The following is a 21942-nucleotide window of genomic DNA, read 5'->3' on the forward strand; positions in this document are numbered from 1 at the left end:
AGCTCCAGGCGGCCAGCGATGCTATTTTTGCGGTGGGGCCAAGCATCCACGGCAACAGTGTCCTGCAAAAACGGCAATCTGCAGCCAGTGTGGTAAAAAGGGCCACTATGCCAAAGTTTGCAGGTCGAAGTCCAAAAACGGCAGTGCAGCTTGTAACCCTCCAGAGCGGAGACAATCTCCTTCGGCGTCGCAGTACCAACGAGGTCCGACCACGTGCGAATCCAGGACGGCGCCATCGTGGCTGACGGAGGAGGAGGAAGACCACCAGGAGTCGCTACGTTTGGCGCCCTCGCCCACGTGCGATTCATGGGGGCGGCCATCATGGTCCACGACGACTAGGAGCGACCAGCAGGGGTCCTCAGCATCAACATCGGCTGCATGCAGTGACGCCCAGGGGCCAATGGTGGCGTCGATCTCCCTGGACCAGACAAAGCACCACAGGCTTGAGAATTCCATGATGAATATCAAGGTAAATGGTCGTACTGTGTATTGTCTGTTTGACAGTGGGAGCACCGAGAGTTTCATACACCCTGACACTGCAAAAGGGTGTGGGCTCCGGGTTCTACCTGCCAAGCAGACAATTTCCATGGCATCACGGTCCCGGTCTGTACCGATCCAAGGACGGTGTATGGTAACCCTAGAGGTACAGGGCACAATTTACGAGCAATACAGGCTCCTTGTGTTACCTCACCTTTGTGCGCCAATTCTCCTTGGACTAAATTTTATGGTCCACATGAAGAGTGTGATCCTACAGTACGGTGGGCCACTCCCTACACTGGCAGTAGGGAATCAGCCGCAGCCTCCAAATTGCCCAAAGCGCCCCGCATGCAATCTTTCCACTCTGAAAATCACCACACCTTCTTTATTTAAGAATTTGGTACCAGGCTGCAAGCCCATCGCTACTAAGAGTAGGCGTTACAGCGCTGAAGACCGGATCTTTATTAGATCTGAGGTTCAGCGGCTCCTCAAGGAAGGGATCATACAGGCCAGTGCTAGTCCGTGGAGAGCGCAGGTCGTGGTAGTCAAAAGCGGGAACAAACCTCGGATGGTCATCGACTACAGTCAGACCATTAACCGTTATACGCAGCTGGATGCGTATCCTCTCCCGCGCATTTCTGATATGGTCAATCAGATTGCGCAGTACCGAGTGTTCTCTACCATAGACCTTAAGTCCGCCTACCATCAACTCCCCATCCGCCCAGAGGACCGACAATATACGGCTTTTGAGGCGGATGGTCGTCTATACCATTTTCTCAGGGTTCCATTTGGTGTCACCAATGGGGTCTCGGTCTTCCAGCGTGCTATGGACCGAATGGTGGACCAGAACGGGTTGCGGGCTACCTTCCCGTACCTGGATAACGTCACCATCTGCGGCCATGACCAGCAGGACCATGACACGAATCTCCAACACTTTCTGCGCACTGCATCTCGTCTGAATCTGACCTATAACAGGGAGAAGTGCGTATTCCGTACGCGCAGGTTAGCCATCCTTAGATACGTGGTGGAAAACGGGGTCATTGGCCCTGATCCAGACCGTATGCGCCCCCTTACTGAACTCCCCTTGCCCGCTAGCACAAAAGCACTGAGATGCCTCGGGTTCTTTTCGTATTATGCGCAGTGGGTCCCCAACTACGCGGACAAAGCTCGTCCGCTCATCAAGTCCACGACCTTCCCACTCACGCCGGAGGCCCAATTGGCCTTCAAGGCTTTGAAAAGCGACATTTCGAAAGCCACGATGCACGCGGTGGATGAATCCATCCCTTTCCAGGTGGAGAGTGATGCATCTGATTTCACCCTAGCCGCCACACTAAACCAGGCAGGCAGGCCCGTCGCGTTCTTTTCCCGCACCCTTCAAGGCCCCGAAATTCGGCACTCAGCGGTGGAGAAGGAGGCTCAGGCCATTGTGGAGGCAGTCAGACACTGGCGCCATTATCTGGCGGGGAAGCGGTTCACTCTGATCACGGATCAACGATCCGTGGCGTTTATGTTCAGTAACACGCAGAGGGGCAAGATCAAGAACGATAAGATCTTGCGGTGGAGAATTGAGCTCTCCACCTATAATTACGATATTATGTATCATCCAGGGAAGCTCAATGAGCCCTCGGATGCCCTCTCGCGCGGAACATGCGCCACCATGCAGGAGGACCGCTTGAAGGCCCTCCACAATGACCTGTGTCATCCTGGAGTCACCCGACTCTACCACTTCGTCAAAGCCCGCAACCTGCCCTACTCGGTGGAGGATGTCAGGTCAGTGACGAGAAGCTGTCGGATTTGCGCAGAATGCAAACCGCACTTTTATCGACCGGACCGGGCACAATTGGTCAAGGCCACTCGCCCTTTCGAGAGGCTGAGTGTGGATTTTAAGGGCCCCCTTCCCTCAACGGACCGGAACGTCTATTTCCTCAATATAATAGATGAGTACTCCCGGTTCCCGTTTGTTGTCCCCTGTGCGGACACGTCGACTGCCACCGTGATTAAGGCATTCAGTGAGCTTTTTACCCTGTTCGGGTACCCCTGCTACATTCATAGCGACAGGGGCTCGTCGTTCATGAGCAACGACTTGAGGCAATTCCTGCTCTCATTCGGGATTGCCTCTAGTAGAACCACGAGCTACAACCCTAGGGGTAACGGACAGGTGGAAAGGGAGAATGCTACAGTCTGGAAGGCTGTCCTACTGGCACTGAAATCCAGGGGCCTTCCAGTCTCCCGTTGGCAGGAGGTCCTTCCAAATGCGCTCCATTCTATCCGCTCCCTCCTGTGTACGGCAACCAATGCTACTCCCCACGAGAGGATGTTCTCATTCCCTCGGAAGTCGTCCTCGGGGATCTCATTACCAGCCTGGTTGACGTACCCAGGACCCGTCCTTCTGCGGCGACATGTGAGGGCTCGCAGGTCCGACCCCTTGGTCGAACCGGTCCAACTCCTCCACGCCAACCCTCAGTATGCCTATGTGGCATATCCTGACGGGCGAGAGGACACTGTCTCCATTCGAGACCTGGCGCCCGCAGGGGACGTAGCAACTCCTGTCGCTCCCATACCCCCTGTTACGAATCCCCTACTACTTATTTCTTCCCCAGACGTGGCGCGGTCAGCACCGGGACCAGTGCATAACAGTTATACTCCCATGTACAGCTTGCCTGAGACTCGGAGATCAGCGCCACCACAGAAGGTTCCAGGATCCCCTGCACCATCGCCTCACCAGGGTCAACCGGCCCGGGAGTCCTTGAGGGGACAGCCGGACGCTGTTTTGGAGAGAACGCCACCGCAAGCACCCGCTCCGGTTTCGCAACCGGTGTTGAGGAGATCACAGCGACAGTGCGGTCCTCCAGACCGTCTGGACTTGTGAATTTTGTACATATATGACCTGTTTTTTGCACCCCGCCGGCCTTTGTTTTGAAAGGAGGGGTGAATGTGGTGAACCATCGTTGGTTACCACTGGGGGTTGTTCTTATGTTACTGTTGGGTTAGGGTGTTGTCACTGTGGGGGTTGTATAATGTTGTTGGGTTAGGGTGTTTACCTGTGGTAAATGTTATTATGGCACATCCCGGTGGGGCCCCGCCTCCGGAGGAGAGGTATAAGACCCTCTGCTCCGGCAGGACCCCTCCAGTCTGAACTGGTGTACTCGTGTTAGTTAGTTCCATTGTTTGATAATAAAAGCCTTCAATAACTGAAGCCTTGTTCCACGTGCTTGATTGTCGCGCATCACAGTGTTAATGTAAGTCGGCTTGTGGCACTAAATAAAGAAACTTTAAAAAAAGGCAAATACAATAAACAGCCCATCACTGATTTGTATATTTCTTTTATTAAAAGAGTAACGACACAGTGGTTTTAGTGAATATAAGCAAACCCTTATTCTTTAATACACTTCATGAAGCCTAAGTATAACTTAATCCTTATAGTTCAGAACCTAGAACTGTTAATATGTAGTAATATATTCATCTATCACCATGAACAACATTTACTACGTAGAAAGCTAAAACATTCCTTTGACTTCCTATATCAATGCATTCAACTAAAATTATACATCTTCTGTACTATTTACAGCTACTGCAATAGACACTCTTATGAAGGCCATTCATTACCGCTTACATTATAATTCCTTATATACACAATGTTAACTCAGACTTACACCGTGAGTTCAGTGGGTTATTTGCTCAGAAAGTAGCAAGTGTACACAGTGCTGTTATTTATACAACCTGCTTCATATAGAAATGGCACAGATGCATTTTAAAATGAGTCACTCCAAATAAACAGCAGTTGCAAGAACATGGGAAAAAAAAAATCAGATCGGGGGACAAAAAAGAACCCTGGTTGCCATGGCGCCCCAAGTCATGGCCACCCAAGTAAATGTATAATTGGAGCTGCGTTCAGGCTTTCTGCAGTCTTCTCTTTGAACGGCCCAGCCTTCCCCCCCACCCCCGAAAACCAGGAATAAACGTTCTTCATTTTTGCACCCCCGCCCCATCCAACCCCCGGTCGGCCATATAATTATGATTTAACCAGAAATTGCGATTCTCTTCAGAAAACAAATGATTGTTTTTATCCCCTTTGGCTCTATCTGAGCTTCACGGCCTTTTCTGAAGGGCAGACTCTTGAATCAGCTCCGCGAGCCTTCACTAATGCCACCCCTCCACCTTCCCCCCCGCCCCCTACCCCCACCCCCCGACCAATTCATTGGAGTCGCTTCCAATAGGCGAACAGGTCACCAACTAGGGCTTCTCTCCTTTGTGGAGGAAAGGTAGGGGGCGGCACGGTGGCACAGTGGTTAGCACTGCTGCCGCACAGCGCCAGGGACCCGAGTTCGATTCCCGGCTTGGGTCACCGTCTGTGTGGAGTCTGCACATTCCCCCCGTGTCTGCGTGGGTTTCCTCCGGGTGCTCCGGTTTCCTCACATAGTCCAAGGATGTGCGGGTTAGGTTGATTGACCATGCTAAATTGCCACTTAGTGTCAGGGGAGCTAGTTAGGGTAAATGGATGGGGTTAGGGCCTGGGTGGGATTGTGGTCGGTGCAGACTCGATGGGCCGAATGGCCTCCTTCTGCACTGTAAGATTCTATGAACTCTATGAACTAAGGTCTGAGTCACCATTTGTGTCTCCCCGCAGCAAGGTAGGGGAAATCCAATTTCATTGTGCGGGGGCGGGGGCGGTTTTTCTGTCCCACCTGCCACAGGAATCGGGGGGCAGGGGGAGGGGCGGACTATGTAAAGGTCTGTTGACGTCAGGCGGGATTTTCCAGTTTTGGGGTAAGCGTGGCCGGATAATCCCGCCTCACGATCTTTCAAAGATTTTTATGCGAACATCACGAATTGACACTACTTTTTTAAAAAATCATGCCGTCCGGTCCAAATGATAATATTGTCAATTATTAAGGAGAACGCTTCGATCGCCTCGATGCAAAGTCTGAGTGGGCGGTGTGGCCAATCACACTGCATGATCAAACGTGCGGTTCAGTTAGGCAGCCCGCCAACGCTAGGTGGTCAAAAAGCACAATCCAGGTTCTTGAATGAAGCAGTTAAGAGTTGTTCATGGCTAAAGAGCTCCATTTCATACAGGCCTTCAGGGAGGGTCCAGTAAAATGATGGAGCTTGGAGTGAACCCAGGTTGCCATTGGAGCTCTCCAGTCCCCGTTTCCACATCGTGTCTTGCAAGCGCTCGCGACTCAGGAGTTGTGGTGATTGGAATGTTACGTCAAGTGAAAGTGACTGGCAGTTCTCGAGGATGTGTCGAAAGCAGTTACCGGCTGGCTCACCTGCATGCTACGTGAGACACCACCACCGTACAACGCACTTCAAATGGAATAAAAGCCACAGACGAGGGCAGAATAAAAGGATTGCCCTCCAACGATCACAAACATCTTCCCTGGTGCCAGGTAGGTCTTGAACCAATGGAGAGTTCTCAAAGAACAAAGAAAGGTGCAGCACAGGAACAGGCCCAATGGCCCTCCAAGCCTGTGCTGATCATGATACCCTAACTAAACTAAAAAAAACCCTTCTGCCCTTTCTCGGGCCGCATCCCTCTATCCCTTCCCTATTCATGTACCCATCCAGATGCCTCTCCCTCTGACTCCCACTGACATCCAAGTCGGGGCATGTGACTTTGGGCGGTTGGGGAGAGCTTGCTTCCGGTTGTTGAGGTGCCAAATTTGGATTTCAAAAGCATTCAGATTTTTAGAAAAGAAGGTAAGACTGAGGGAGGCGCAGAGTTCTGGACCTGGGGGGGGAACGAAAAAGTTACAGTAGGAACTATCGTCACGCGTTTGATTAAAATGTGGCAGGAACGTTGAAAGAGGATATCAAGTATGAATGACAGAGAAGATGGTGCATTTGGAGAGAGGAGAATGGAAGGAGCAATCGCTACCAAGAGATTAAAATAGAATCAAGAGCATGTGCCATGGAAAGTGAGCGGTGGGTGGCCAGAGGTGAGGGGTCGTCCCAAGTGACAAGCTTTGCCAATACTTTATCCAGGAGCCATTAGATAAAACCTCCCCAGATTGTGGCGGCACAGTGGTTAGCACTGCTGCCTCACAGCGCCAGGGACCCGGGTTCGATTCCCAGTTTGGGTGACTGTCTGTGTGGAGTTTGCACGTTCTCCCCGTGTCTGCGTGGGTTTCCTCTGGGTGCTCCGGTTTCCTCCCACTCTCCAAAGATGTGCAGGTTAGGTGCATTGGCCGTGCTAAATTGCCCCTCCGTGTAAATATGTGGGATTATGGGGTTAGGGCCTGGGTGGGATTGTGGTTGGTGCAGTCTCGATGGGCTGAATGGCCTCCTTCTGCACTGTAGGATTCTATGATTCTATGATATGGGGAGTTTTCAGGCCTTGGGAGGACCTCATTTGTGTGAGGTTGTGCCAGGTTAGAGGGAATGAAAATGGTCTGAGCTCCATTCGTAAAGTTAGTCAGCCAATACTCAGAATGGACCCGGCAAACCCAAATCCATTCCTCACTTGCTTCAAAAACCTAATTCAAAATCCAATTAAATCCAATTCAAGGTCCCCACAAGGGAGACAAACAAGATCCAAGCTGACAAGATAAGGCATTGCGCCCCATCTTGGGCGGCACAGTGGTTAAGCACTGCTGCCTCACAGTGCCAGGGACCCAGGTTCAATTTCGGCCTCGGGTCACCGTCTGTGCGGAGTCTGCACGTTCTCCCCGTGTCTGAGTGGGTTTCCTCCGGGTGCTCCGGTTTCCTCCCACACTCTAACGATGTGCAGATTAGGTTGATTGGCCGTGCTAAATTGTCCCTTAGTGTCAGGAGGTTAGTAGGGTTAATAAGTAGGGTTATGGGTTCAGGGATTGTGGTCAATGCAGATTCGATGGGCTGAATGGCCTCCTTCTGCACTGCAGGGTTCCTACGTTTGGGTTAGTGGGATAAATATGTGGGAAATACGGGGATAGGGTGGGCCTGGGTAAGATGCTCTGTCGGGGAGTCGGTGCAGGCTCGATGGGCCAAACAGCCTCCTTCTGCACTGTCGGGATTCTATGATTCTGTGAATCTGATGTTTGGGCTCAGCCAAAGGGCCGAAGGCGCAATGAAATGACTCTGCAGCAAATACTTTAAAAGCAAACGTAATAATGAAATAACCTTTCAACAGCGAACTCAGGAATAGCAGATTATCACGGCAACTGACTTGTGGATTGGGTGAATGCATTACTCCCTACCCCTGTTCTACTTTACGCTGACCACACGATAAATCAGGCTGAGTGAATCCCGGTCGGTATTTGGTTCGCTCTACCCTTTTTCCCCCCCTGACTGGCGTGGACGGCGAGTTGATAAAACTTTGCAACTATGCCACTGAAATGTATTTATAATGACAGTGTACACGCTATCGGTCATGCGAACCACTGAGTCCTGAGTCTGGCTAAAAGTCCGAACGAGGAATGACAAAGAGAGTGTCGTAAAATACTGTTGAAGAACACAACCTCGTCCCGAATCCTTATCGCAAATTCAGAGTGCTAATCTGACGGTCGGGCAGTATTAATGCAGGCTTGCGGTTGTAAAGATCGCCGCCTGGTATCTTCACAGGCTAAAGCTTTAAAGAACCCCTTAACAGATGGTGTGTTTTTTTTTTCTTTTGTCAGGTAAGTAGCGTTAAGAAGAAAATCAAGAAGTGGAATTTCGCAGCCTCCCGGCTCACCACGCGGTTACTTCTTAGCCGAGCGCTCCCTGAGTTCCGGCAGCGTCAGCATCTCCGGGGCAGACTTTTTCCGGGGCCTGTCCTTGGGCACGCTGAGGAAATCGGGCGGGTCGCCGCTGAGCGGTGTGGAGGGCGCGCTGGAGGGGGCGCTGCGGGTGGCCGGAGGCTGGGAGGCTTCACTGATGGAGATGGTGGGGGCCATGATTCCGATCTTCTCGTTGGTGGCTTCCTGAGTTTGCTTCTCATACTCCCGAACCTCATCCATCGTCATGTCTGCAGAGGAAACGAGGGCGGGAGGGAGGCGGGGGGTGGGGGGTGGGGGGGGGAGGAGGAGGAAACAACAAGAGATGAGATGTGTTTTGAACCTCTGCAGTACCTGTGCATTTTACAACCATCATCATTGATGACCCATCATAGAATCCCTGCAGTGCAGAAGGAGGCCGTTCGGCCCATCGAGCCCGCACCGACAACAGGTCCTATTCTCGTCACCCCACAGACTAGGGGATTTTCACAGTAGCTTCATTTCAGCGTTAATGTAAGCCTACTTGTGACTAATAAATAAATAAATACGGCAGCACGGTAGCACAGTGGTTAGCACTGCTGCCTCAGAGCGTCAGTGACCCGGGTTCGATTCCCGGCTTGGGTCGCTGTCTGTGTGGAGTTTGCACATTCTCCTCGTGTCTGCGTGGGTTTCCTCCGGGTGCTCCGGTTTCCTCCCACAGTCCAAAGATGTGCGGGTTAGGTGCATTGGCTGTGTTAAATTGCCCCTTAGTGTCCCGGGATGCATAAGTTAGAGTGATTAGCCGGGAAAATGTGTGGGGTTGTGGGGATCGGGCCTGGGTGGGATTGTGGTCGGTGCAGACTCGATGGGCCGAATGGCCCTTATTCTGCACTGTAGGGATTCTAAGGTTTCTAAATTAACTAAACTATTTACCCTCGCTCGTCCTCCTGACACTCAGCGGTGATTTAGCATGCCCAATCAACTTTCACATCTTTGGAGTGTGGGAGGAAACCGGAGCACCCGGAGGAAACCCACGCAGGCACGAGGAGAATGTGCAAATTCTGCACAGACGTTGACCCAAGCTGGGAATTGAACCTGGATCCCTGGCGCTGTGAGGCAGCAGTGCTCACCACTGTGCCATCAGATTGGATGAACAAACAGTTCAGCAAAAATAACCACCCTGTTGTGATTCCCTCCTCTCCCCAATATAAGATAACCCCACAGTCCACGTGTGTAAGTCAGTGATAGGCCAGGAGCACTCATGCACTACCATGCCGCCCTGGTTGGTGGGATTGAGCTGGAAAGAGAATTTCAAATGATGCAAAAATCCTTTCATTATGATCTGCTCCAATCTGAATTCAGTTTAAAGACATGAAGTTCCACTGATTTTGTTTTTCTCTCTTTCTCTGGCAGTGGCTGCCTCACAGCGCCAGTGACCCGGGTTCGATTCCCAGCTCAGGTCACTGTCTGTGTGGAGTCTGCACGTTCTTCCCGTGTCTGCTTGAGTTTCCTCCGGGTGCTCTGGTTTCCTCCCACAGTCCAAAGACGTGCTAGTTAGGTGCATTGACCATGCTAAATTCTCCCTCAGTGTACCCGAACAGGCACTCGAGTGTGGCGATTAGAGGATTTTCACAGTAACTTCATTGCAGTGTTAATGTAAGCTTACTTGTGACACGAATAAATAAACTTAAACTTAAAACATAACAATTCCCTATATATCTCAGAATCTCTGCAGCACAGAAGGAAGCCATTCAGCCCATCAAGTTTGCACCGACACAATCCCATATTGGTCCTAGCCCCGTAACCCCACATATTTACCCTCGCTGCTCCCCCTGGGGCAATTTAGCATGGCCAATCCACCAATCCCTCACGTCTTTTCGGACTGTGGGAAGAAAGTGGAGCACCCGGAGGAAACCCATGCAGGCACGGGGGAGAACGTGCAAACTCCACACAGACAGTGACCCAAGCCAGGAATCAAACCCGGGTCCCTGGCGCTGTGAGGCAGCGGTGCTAACCGCTGTGCCACCGTGCCGCCCTCATTAGCAGGGTAAATACGTGAGATTATGGGATAGGACCTGGGTGCAGGCTCACTGGGCCGAATGGCCTCTTTCTGCATTGTAGGAATTCTATGATTCTATATACACATACAAACATTACGGATGATTAAACGTGCTTCACTCTGGGATGAAGGTCTTTGAGGAATGTTAACTGAAGATGATGTGGTGCTCCCTTAGTTTCCTCTAACAAACATAATAAACGGGAGCAGGACTCAGCCAGATGTCCCCCTCGAGCCTGCTCCACCAGTCAACACGATCAGTCTGCTAACCATCTACCTCAACTCCATCTTCCCGACCCTTTTAACGTTTACGAGCAGGAAAGCCACTCATTGATGCGAGGGGCTTTCGGCTGTTGCTGGGCTGTTTTGAAGCTTTCGACGACTGTTACCCGACCTCAGTAGTGGACAGCACTTCAAAAAAGAGCCTCATTGGCTGTAAAGTGCTTTGGGACATCCCTGTGGTTATGACAGGCGCTATATAAATTCTGTTCTCTTTCACAGTCACATGGTTGACAGTAGATAATGCTGACCTCTGAAGTTATGTGGAACAATAATGTGGAATAGCAATGCACACAAACACAACATCAGAAAGACTGATCGATCTGGGTCTGGTTTTATCTGGGAAATGGCAATCTCCATCTGTGCCAGTGAAAATTAGCCACAAAACATCTTTTAGAGCCAATTAATCCCACCCAATTCCGAACTCTAAAAGCTTCGCTGCATTAAGCTTAAATATCTTTGAAGCCGAACGAATTAAAAAGAGGTCGGAAAATACTGTTCCATACGGCTTTGTTTAATGCACTCTACTTCCAGATAGTTCATAGAAACCCTACAGTGCAGAAGGAGGTCATTTGGCCCATTGAGTCTGCACCGACCACAATCCCACCCAGGCCCTATCCCCATATCCACCCGCTAATCCCTCTAACCTACACATCTCAGGACACTAAGGGGCAATTTTTTTAGCATGGCCAATCAACCTAACCCACACATCTTTGGACTGTGGGAGGAAACCGGAGCACCCGGAGGAAACCCACACAGACACGAGGAGAATGTGCAAACTCCACACAGTGACCCAAGCCGGGAATCGAACCCAGGTCCCTGGGGCTGTGAAGCAGCAGTGCTAACCACTGTGCTACCGTGCCGCCCCATAATTCATGGGGATTTTTTTTTTAGTCCATCGAGCCTACTCCATCATTCAACAAGATCATGATCTGACTGTGGCCTTAACTCCATTTTCTCCCAGGTCTTCCCATGGATTACACCACTTTCTCTTGGGGCCGAGTTCTTCTGGCTGAAGCCCAGGCCTAGGCCTGCACTGTAAGGCTTATGCAGGCTCTGACCCAACTGCATTTGTGTCTCCCATCTCCCCCAGCACCCTCCCCAGTAACCTTTGGTTCCCTTGTCAATCAAAGTATCTGTCCAACCCATCAGGGAGCCCGATATCTCCCTGCTGCCATGCCACATTGCCAACGGTGGGAGCTTTGGCAGTGTGGCAGCCTACTAGGCAACTAATTAAGGCCCACTTCCCTCTCCTGTGTGCATGGTGAAGGAGTTACATCCATCTAGTATCCAACCACACCTTCATTAGTTCAATGAGTATAATCAGCTGGCAAGATGGAAGCACTGTATCACCCAAAGTCGGGAGGAAGGATACTCCTTTAACCAGTCTTCAGGCAGAATAACACCCCCTGTCAGCTGACTTTTTAAAAAATTCATTCATGGGACGTGGGCATCGCTGGTTGGCCAGCATTTATTGCCCATCCCTAGTTACCTAGGGGCGGTTGAAAGTCAACCACATTGTTGTGGCTCTGGAGTCACATGTCGACCAGACTGGGTAAGGACAGCAGATTTCCTTCCCTAAAGGACATTAGTGAACCAGATGGGTTTTCCCAACAATGGTTTCAGGTCATCAGTAGGTTCTTAATTCTAGCTATTTTTTATTGAATTCAAATTCCACCATCTGCCGTGGCGGGATTCGAACCCGGGTCCCCAGAACATTAGCTGGGTTTCTGGATTAATAGTCTAGCAATAAGGCCACTCGGCCTTCCATTCCCCTTCACTCGCATGTAAAATGAGGGTGAGGGGCTAATTTGGCAGGTTCAACTGCAGAGATTACGTGAATATTTGCATGATTCAGTCACTCTCGTGACCGATATTTCACCCAAGTGAAACTTAACCTATAGTTACTGCCAATGGCACAGATATTCAGTTTCACTCTGTGTTAGTTTTAAACGTGCCAGGAACAACTAGGTGGTGGAATTTTAAAATAACAAACACACCCATTTATTATTTCCATTGCAGATTATCTGGATTTCCTCTGCTTGGAACTATTGACATGCACAGAATAATCTACAGTAACACAATGGCTCCACCTACATTGATACAGTTTATTACATCCTTTTATGCAATTAACTGTCTGATTAGTGAACATTCGGACCCTGGGAATTCCCTCAGGACTGTTCCCACTCTAAATGGGGGGGGGGGGGGGCGGCAACCCTGTCGGGTAGCTCCCGACAAAGCTTCTGCCACAGGAGTTCCAGAAGAGAGGCACTAAGAATGACAAATAAACCGGACTTTAAAAGAACCATTGGTAGCAAACAACATTCCAAAAGACATGATAAGCTCTCCGCGCGTTGGCACAGTGGTTAGCACTGCTGCCTCACAGCGCCAGGGACCCTGGTTCAATTCTGGCCTCGGATGATTGTCTATGTGGAGTCTGCACGTTCTCCCCATGTCTGCATGGGTTTCTTCCGGGTGCTCCGGTTTCCTCCCACACTCCAAAGATGTGCAGGCTAGGTGGATTGGCCATGCTAAATTGCCACTTAATGTCGAAAGATGCGCAGATATGGAAGATTAGCCATGCTAAATTGCCCGTTGGTGTCCAAAGAATCATAGAATCCCTACTGTGCAGATGGAGGCCATTTGGCCCATTGCTGCCTCTTCACTGGACACAGGTGAAGTCCCAGAGGATTGGAGGATAGCAAATGTGGTCCCGTTATTTAGGAAGGGTAGCAAGGATAACCCGGGTAAGTATAGGCCGGTGAGCTTGACGTCCGTGGTAGGGAAGTTGTTGCAGAAGATTCTTAGAGATATATGCGCATTTGGAACTGAATAATCTCATTAGCGATAGACAGCATGGTTTTGTACGAGGGAGGTCATGCCTCACAAATTTGGTTGAGTTTTTTGAGGAGGTGACAAAAACGATTGACGAGGGAAGGGCCGTGGATGTCGTCTATATGGATTTTAGTAAAGCGTTTGACAAGGTCCCTCATGGCAGGCTGGTGCAAAAGGTTAAATCTCACGGGATAAAAGGTGAGCTAGCTAGATGGGTGGAGAACTGACTTAGCCATAGAAGACAGAGGGTAGCAGTGGAAGGGTCTTTTTCCAGTTGGAGGTCTGTGACTAGTGGTGTTCCGCAGGGCTCTGTACTGGGACCTCTGCTGTTTGTGATATGTATAAATTATTTGGAGGAAGATGTAGCTGGTGCGATCAGTAAGTTTGCGGACGACACAAAGATTGCTGGAGTTGCGGATAGTGATGAACATTGTCAGAGAATACAGCAGGATATAGATAGGCTGGAACATTGGGCGGAGAAATGGCAGATGGAATTTAATCCAGTGATGCATTTCGGTAGATCTAATGTAAGGGGGAGCTATACAATAAATGGCAGAACCATCAGGAGTATAGACACACAGAGGGACCTGGGTGTACAAGTCCACAGATCCTTAAAGGTGGCAGCACAGATGGAGAGGGTGGTGAAGAAGGCATATGGCATGCTTGCCTTTATTGGACGGGGCATAGAATATAAAAGTTGGCATATGATGATGCAGCTGTATAGAACGATGGTGAGGTCACATTTGGAATACTGTATCCAGTTCTGTTCGCCACACTACCAGAAGGACGTGGAGGCTTCGGAGAGAGTACAGAAAAGGTTTACCAGGATGTTGCCTGGTATGGAAGGTCTTAGCTATGAGGAGAGATTGGGTAAACTGGGGTTGTTCTCCCTGGAAAGACGGAGGATGAGGGGCGACCTAATAGAGGTGTATAAAATTATGAAGGGCATAGAGTGAACAGTGGGAAGCTTTTTCCCAGGTCGGAGGTGACGAACACAAGGGGTCACGGGTTCAAGGTGAGGGGGGCAAGGTTCAACACAGATGTCAGGGGGACGTATTTTACACAGAGGGTGGTGGGGGCCTGGAATGCACTGCCAAGCAAGGTGATTGAGGCGGACACGCTGGGATCGTTTAAGGCTTATCTAGATAGCCACATGAACAGACTGGGAATAGAGGGATACAAAAGAATGGTCTAGTGGGCACATGAGCGGCGCAGGCTTGGAGGGCCGGAGGGCCTGTTCCTGTGCTGTATTGCTCTTTGAGTCTGCACCCACCACAATCCACCCAGGCCCTATTCCTGTAACCCCACATATTTACCCTGTTAATTCCCCTGACACTAGGGTCAATTTATCAAGATAAATTAAGAGGGGTCTGCCAATGCTAAATTGCTCCTTAGTGTTCAATGATGTACACGTTAGGGGGATTGGCTGTGCTAAATTGCCCCTTAGTGTCAAAAGATGTGCGGATTAGGTTGTTTGGTCCTGCCAAATTGCCCCTTAGTGTCCCGGGATGTGCGAGTTGGGAGGATAAGCCATGGTAAATGCACCGGGTTACGGGGATAGGGCAGAGGGGAGGGTCTGGGTGGGACGCTCTTTAAGAATGTCAGCGCAGACTTGACGGGCCAAATGGCCTCTTCCTGCACTGTTGGAATTCTATGATTCGAACTTAATTCAATCGATGTACTTTGGGGACTATAAATCAAGCTCAATCTTCAGAATGTTACGTGGCGCCGGCCACTCTTTTGAAACACGTCGGCCTATACTGTGCATTGATGTGAACCTTGTTGGATTCACTGCTTATTATTGATGTTGTAATGTGCTCGCCCTGAAGTGTCATCTCGGCTGCAAAACTATTGAATTCCAGTAGGGGGCTCCCAAAGCCTTGGTTTCCACACTTGAGCATCATCTACAAGGAATGTACAGCCCAGAAACCGGCCATTCCGCCCACCAAATTCATACTGCTATGTTCCACACAGCCCTCAGTAAATCCCTTTCTTCCTCTATCTCACTTTCCCTTAAATACACCGACATTACTCACCCCAACTGCTCCCCGTCGTAGTGCGTTTCCACATCCTATTCAATCCCTGAATAAAGATGTTTCTCCTGAATTTTCGAGTGCATTTATTACTCGCTACCTTATGTTTAGGGGCGGCGCGGTGGCACAGTGGTTAGCACCGCCGCCTCACAGCGCCAGGGACCCGGGTTCGGTTCCCGGCTTGGGGGGTCACTGTCTGTGCGGAGTCTGCACGTTCTCCCCGTGTCTGCGTGGGCTTCCTCCGGGTGCTCCGGTTTCCTCCCACAGTCCGAAAGACGGGATGGTTAGGTGCATTGGCCGTGCTAAATTCTCCCTCAGTGTACCCGAACAGGCGCCGGAGTGTGGCGACTAGGAGATTTTCACAGTAACATCATTGCAGCGTTAATGTCAGCCTACTTGCGACACTAATAAACAAACTTTAACCTTGGTCTCCTTCACAGCCCCAAGGTGTGGTCAGTAAAAGATTGCAAGTAAAAACAGAAGATGCATTCTTAGAATCATAGAGTGCAGAAGAGGCCCTTTGGCCCATCGAGTCTGGACTGGCACGTGAGAAACAGCTGAACTCCCACTTCCCAGCAATAGAATTGTAAAAACAGATCTGAACTCTAAACATACACCTTACAAGAAACATGATATTAACAAAGGCACAGTATCACCATACTATCTGCCACGGCAAGATTCGAACCCAGGCCCCAAGAGCATTACACTGGGTCTCTGGATTACGGGTCCAATGACAATAGCACTGTGCTACTGGCTCCCGTGTGCTCAGCTTAGAAATAATGATTGGTGTTAACCTCCGGCTAGGATTGTCGTCCAGTCCTTTTATCATTGCAGAGGCCGTCTCGATACTCGAAAGAGGCTCTTGCTTCTCGCTCGCTTGCTCAGAAACAGCAGGGTAACACTACGGCATCAGAGGGAATAAGTCATTGCCTCCAATGAGCCGCACGGTGGCACAGTGATTAGCACTGCTGCCTCACAGCGCCAGGGACCCGGGTTCAATCCCAACCTCAGGTCACTGTCTGTGTGGAGTTTCCGCATTCTTCCCCGTGTCTGCGTGGGTTTCCTCCGGGTGCTCCGGTTTCCTTCTACAGTCCAAAGATGTGTGTGGGTTAGGTGGATTGGCCGTGCTAAATTGCCCCTTAGTGTGTCCCCAAGATGTGTGTAGGTTAGAGGGATTAGTGGGGTAAATACTTGGGGTTACGGGGAAGTGGTCTGGGTGGGATTTCCCCTTAGTGTCATGGGGTTACAAGGATAGGGCCTGGGTGGGATTGTTGTCAGTGCAGACTCGATGGACTGAATGGCCTCTTTCTGCACTGTAGGGATTCTAGGATTCTATGATTCCATTTCCCTCCCGATTTCCGGCAGCTAAATGAGTTAAAATTGGAACGAGAATAGTCTTAGCTCTAAATCTTCTTCAACTTGCATTTGCTGTAACACACCACAGTCCCTTACAAGGTGCATAAAAGGTTCACCTCCTGAGGGTGAGTGCGTGCTGAACTGTTTAAGAAATGATTGAAGGAATAGTAATTTACGGTCTCATATAAGTACAAGATATGGAGACGCAATATATTATCTCGGAAGAATATAAGATGAAATTGCCTGTGTGTCACAGCTCTGTGAGGCTTCCTGGAACAACAGAACCAATTTTAATTCTACTGTCATTTCTCCCCAACTATGGGTGGCACAGTGGTTAGCACTGCTGCCTCACAGCACCAGGGACCCGGGTTCGATTCTGGCCTCGGGTCACTGTCTGTGTGAAGTTTGCACATTCTCCCCGCATCTGCGTGGGTTTCCTCCGGGTGCTCCGGTTTCCTCCCGCAGTCCAAAGATGTACGGGTTAGGTTGATTGGCCATGCTTAGTGTTGGGGGATTAGCAGGGTAAATAAGTCGGGTTACGGGAATAGGGCCTGGGTGAGATTGTGGTCGGTGCAGACATGATGGGCCGTATGGCCTCCTTTTGCACTGTAGAATTCTATGATTCTATAACCGCTACTCTGGAACACACTGGATTGCTGGGGATTAACAGGGGTAAATATGTGGGAATAGGACCTGGGTGGGATTGTGGTCGGTGCAGACTCAATGGGCCGAATGGCCTCCTTCTGCACTGTAGAGATCCTATGATTCTATAGCTCACCCCTCGAGATGAAAACATAGAACATAGAACATTACAGCGCAGTACAGGCCCTTCGGCCCTCGATGTTGCACCGACCAGTGGAACCAATCTAATGCCCCTCTAATCTACACTGTAGAAAAGGAGAAACGGACAGCAGGTCCGGTCAAAGACAAGAACCCTTGAACATTTCAGCATTTTCTGAAATCTCTGTTGAATTGTCAGAGTCAAAAGAAATTGCGAAACTTGGATTCTTCAGATTCCGCAGAGCATATGCACTTTAAAAAAAAGAGTGTTATGGGCAGTCAAATTCCCTTCAGTGATAAGAACAGTCTTCGACAAGGAATGAAGAAGGTGCCTGAATGGCGAGTGTTGTCCAGGCAATTTATGCTTCTAAACCCATTTCACCTTCTCACTAAAATGCTGCAAAATTATCCTGTCAACGTGGAGCAGCGGCGCGAACGCTTACAAAAAAAGAATATACTTTCTTTTCAAGGATGGCAATTTCTCACACTAAGTGGCAGACTGGTCTCTACACGGAACCCCGACATGCAAGTCAAAACCAGCAATATCCACTTGTTAAACTGCACCTATCGGTGCTCATTTTATTCCTTCATGGGATGGGGGCGTCGTTGGCCGCCCCAACATTTAACACCCACCCCTGAGGGCATGGAAGAGTCAACTACACATCACTGTGGTCTGGAGTCACATGTAGGCCAGAGCAGGTAAGGATGGCAGATTTGAACATTAGTGAACCCAGTTGGTTTTTTTTCGACAAACAACAGTCATTATTAGACTTCTAATTCCAGATTTTGTATAATTCTAAAGTGCAAAGTTTATTCACTAGTCACAAGTAGGCTTACATTCACACTGCAATGAAGTTACTGTGAAAATCTAGTCGCCACACTCCGGCACCTGTTCGGGTACACGGAGGGAGAATTTAGCACGGCCAATGCTCCTAACCAGCACATCTTTTGGACTGTGGGAGGAAACCGGAGCACCCGGAGGAAAGCCACGCAGACACAGGGAGAATGTGCAAACTCCGCACAGACAGTGACCCAAGCCGGGAATCGAACCTGCATTCCTGGTGCTGTGAGGCAGCAGTAACCACTATGCCACCCTCTGCAGCGGTGGGATTCAAACCTGGGTCCCCAAAGCACTACACAGAGTCTCCGGATTACTAGTCCAGCAACAATACCACTTGCTCCCTTCATAAGACTCACTAAAGTTCAAAGGGGGAAGTTCAAAGGAAATGTGGGGGGGGGCAAGTATTTTTACACAGCGAGTGGTAGGTGGCTGGAACGTGCTGCCAGGAGTGCTGGTGAAGACAGATACAATAGGGGTGTTTAAGGAGCTTCTAGATAAGCACATTAATACGCAAGGAATAGATGGACATGGACCAAGGGGAGGCAGTCGGGATTAGCTTAGTTTGACGTCATGTTCGGCACAACATCGTGGGCCGAAGGGCCCGTTCCTGTGCTGTAATGTTCCAGGTTCTATGTGTAAAAATGAAACATCAATTATATTCTGTAATGTCTATAAAATGATGACTATTTTAAAGGGCTGAATAGTGCTAAGCTGACAGTAAATAGGTGTTGATTTACTGGAAAAGGAAAAGAGAAAGTGAAAATAAAAACTAAATGACTGGAAAAACAAAAAACTACAGTCATCAGAGGTTGGCACAGGTGAACCTCGTTGCAGTTACCTAGTCGTAGGGGTGGCACTTTGGCACGGTGGTTAGCACCACTGCCTCACAGCGCCAGGGACACGGATTCGATTCCCGACTTGGGGTCACTGTCCGTGCGGAGTCTGCATGTTCTCCCCGTGTCTGCGTGGGTTTCTTCCGGGTGCTCTGGTTTCCTCCCACATTCTGAAAGATGTGCCAGTTAGGAGCATTGACCCGAACAGGTGCTAGACTGTGGAGACTAGGGGAATTTCACAGTAACTTCGTTGCAGTGAGCCTTACTGGTGACTAATAAATAAACTATACTTTACCTACGGCTATCACAGATCCTCAAATAGCGGTTCAATCGAAACAATGGAAAGTAAACATGGGTGGAGCATAAAACAGTCTGCCGACTTGACACCGCCCAATGGCCAAGACAAACCTCAGTCTCTGGGGAGTCTACAGAAGTCAAGTCGCTTTGATCTGAGGGGCAATAACATCTGGAGCACTGGGCACAAACTTCACTGCCACACTTCGTAAGGGGCACATTGGTGAGTGTGCAGAATGCAGTGTGCATGAACCATTCCAGGTGTAGAGACTCTACAGTGCCCATCGAGCATGCATCGGCAACAACCCCACCCCGACCGCTATCCCCATAACCCCATGTATTTACCCCACTGACAATTTATCACGACCAATGAACCTAACCTGCACATCTTGGGATACTAAGGGGCAATTTAGCATGGCCAATCCTCCTAATCCGCACATTTTTGGAGTGTGGGAGGAAACCGGAGCACCCGGAGGAAACCCACGCAGACACGGGGAGAACGTGCAAATTCCACATAGGCAGTGACCCGAGGCTGGAATTGAACCCAAGTCCCTGGCGCTGTGAGGCAGCAGTGCTAACCACTGTGCCACCGTGCCACCCTTGCATGTGAAGACATGGCTGTATGAGAAGAGATTATGGAACCTTATTTTTAATTCATTCATGGGATGTGGCCATCACTGGTTGGGTTGGCCCAACATTTATTGCCCATCCCAACTGCTCTTGAACTGAGTGGCTTGATAAGCCATGGTGGGGCGCAACCACATTTAAGGGGAGGTGATGGCCCAGTGGTATCATCGCTAGAATATTAATCCAGAAACTCAGCCAATGTTCTGGGGACCTGGGTTCGAATCCCACCACGGCAGGTGGTGCAATGTGAATTCAATAAAAAATATCTGGAATTAGAATCTACTGATGGCCATGAAACTATTGTCAGAAAAACCCATCTGGTTCACTAATGTCCTTTAGGGAAGGAAATCTGCCGTCCTTACCCGGTCTGGCCGACATGTGACTCCAGAGCCACAGCAATGTGGTTGACCCTCAACTGCCCTCTGAAAGCTAGCAAGCCACTCAGTTGTATCAGCGATTCAAGAAGGCAGCTCACCACCACCTTCTCAAGGGCAACGAGAGATGGGCAGTAAACGCTGGCCAGCCAACGACGCCCATGTTCCACAAGTGAATTTTAAAAAATTGATGTGGGTCTGGAGTCACGTGTAGACCAGATCAGGTAGGTATGGCAGATTTCCTTCCCTAAAGGGCATTTGGATTTTTACAACAATCGACAATGGCTTTATGTTGGTCATTGGAACTTTCAATTCAGGATTTTGATTGAACTCAATTCTCACCATCTGCCATGGTGGGATTCGAACTCAGGTCCCCAGAGGATTACCTCAGGCCTCTGGATTACTAGCCCAGTGGCAATAACACTATGCCATGGATACAGATTTATCACAGCTTGGTATGGCTCCTGCTCTGTCCCAAGACCACCAGAAACTACAAAGGGTTGTGAATGTAGGCCAGTCCATCACACAAGGTACCGCATGGTAGGTTGTTGCATAAAGTTAAATTTCACGGGATCCAGGGCGAGGTATCGAAGCGGATACAAAATTGGCTTCTTGACAGAAGCCAGAGGGTGGTTGTAGAAAGTCGTTTTTCAAACTGGAGGCCTGTGACCAGCAGTGTGCCTCAGGGATCAGTGCTGGGCCCACTGTTATTTGTCATTTATATTAATGGTTTGGATGAGAATATGGTTAGTAATTTTGCAGATGACACCAAGATTGGTGGCATAGTGGACAGTGAAGAAAGTTATCTCCGATCGCAACGGGATCTTGATCAATTGGGCCAGTGGGCTGACGAATGGCAGATGGAGTTTAATTTAGACAAATGCGAGGTGATGCATTTTGGTAGATTGAACCAGGGCAAAACTTACTCAGTTAATGGTAGGGCGTTGGGGAGAGTTACAGAACAAAGAGATCTCAGGGTACATGTTCATAGCACCTTGAAAGTGGAGTCACAGGTGGACAGAGTGGTGAAGAAGGCATTCGGCATGCTTGGTTTCATCGGTCAGAACATCGAATACAGGCGTTGGGACGTCTTGTTGAAGTTGTACAAGACATTGGTAAAGCCACACTTGGAATACTGTGTGCAATTCTGGTCACCCTATTATAGAAAGGATATTATTAAACTAGAAAGAGTGCAGAAAAGATTTACTAGGATGCTACCAGGACTTGATGGATTGAGTTATAAGGAGAGGCTGAATGGACTGGGACTTTTTTCTCTGGAGCGTAGGAGGCTGAGGGGTGACCTTATAGAGGTCTATAAAATAATGAGGGGCATAGACGAGGTAGATACTCAATATCTTTTCCCAAAGGTAGGGGAGTCTAAAACTAGAGGGCATAGGTTTAAGGTGAGAGGGGAGAGGTACAAAAGTGTCCAGAGGGGCAATTTTTTCACACAGAGGGTGGTGAGTATCTGGAACAAGCTGCCAGAGGTAGTAGTAGAG

At 49.6% G+C, this 21942-nt stretch overlaps 1 protein-coding gene across 2 annotated transcripts in view; it reads right to left on the reverse strand.

Annotated features, from left to right (window-relative positions):
- Nucleotides 1-3812: 3812 nt before the first annotated feature.
- LOC144510829 (cytoplasmic phosphatidylinositol transfer protein 1-like) overlaps nucleotides 3813-21942 on the reverse strand; it is a 232938-nt gene continuing 214808 nt past the window's right edge. For both annotated transcript variants that reach the window (XM_078240774.1, XM_078240775.1), the window contains one exon: nucleotides 3813-8407. In XM_078240774.1, coding sequence (XP_078096900.1) covers nucleotides 8142-8407 — 266 coding nt within the window. In that variant the 3' untranslated portion in view covers nucleotides 3813-8141. The remainder of the gene's footprint in view (nucleotides 8408-21942) is intronic.

Source organism: Mustelus asterias, chromosome 23 (assembly GCF_964213995.1).
Source record: "Mustelus asterias chromosome 23, sMusAst1.hap1.1, whole genome shotgun sequence".
Taxonomy (NCBI): domain Eukaryota; kingdom Metazoa; phylum Chordata; class Chondrichthyes; order Carcharhiniformes; family Triakidae; genus Mustelus; species Mustelus asterias.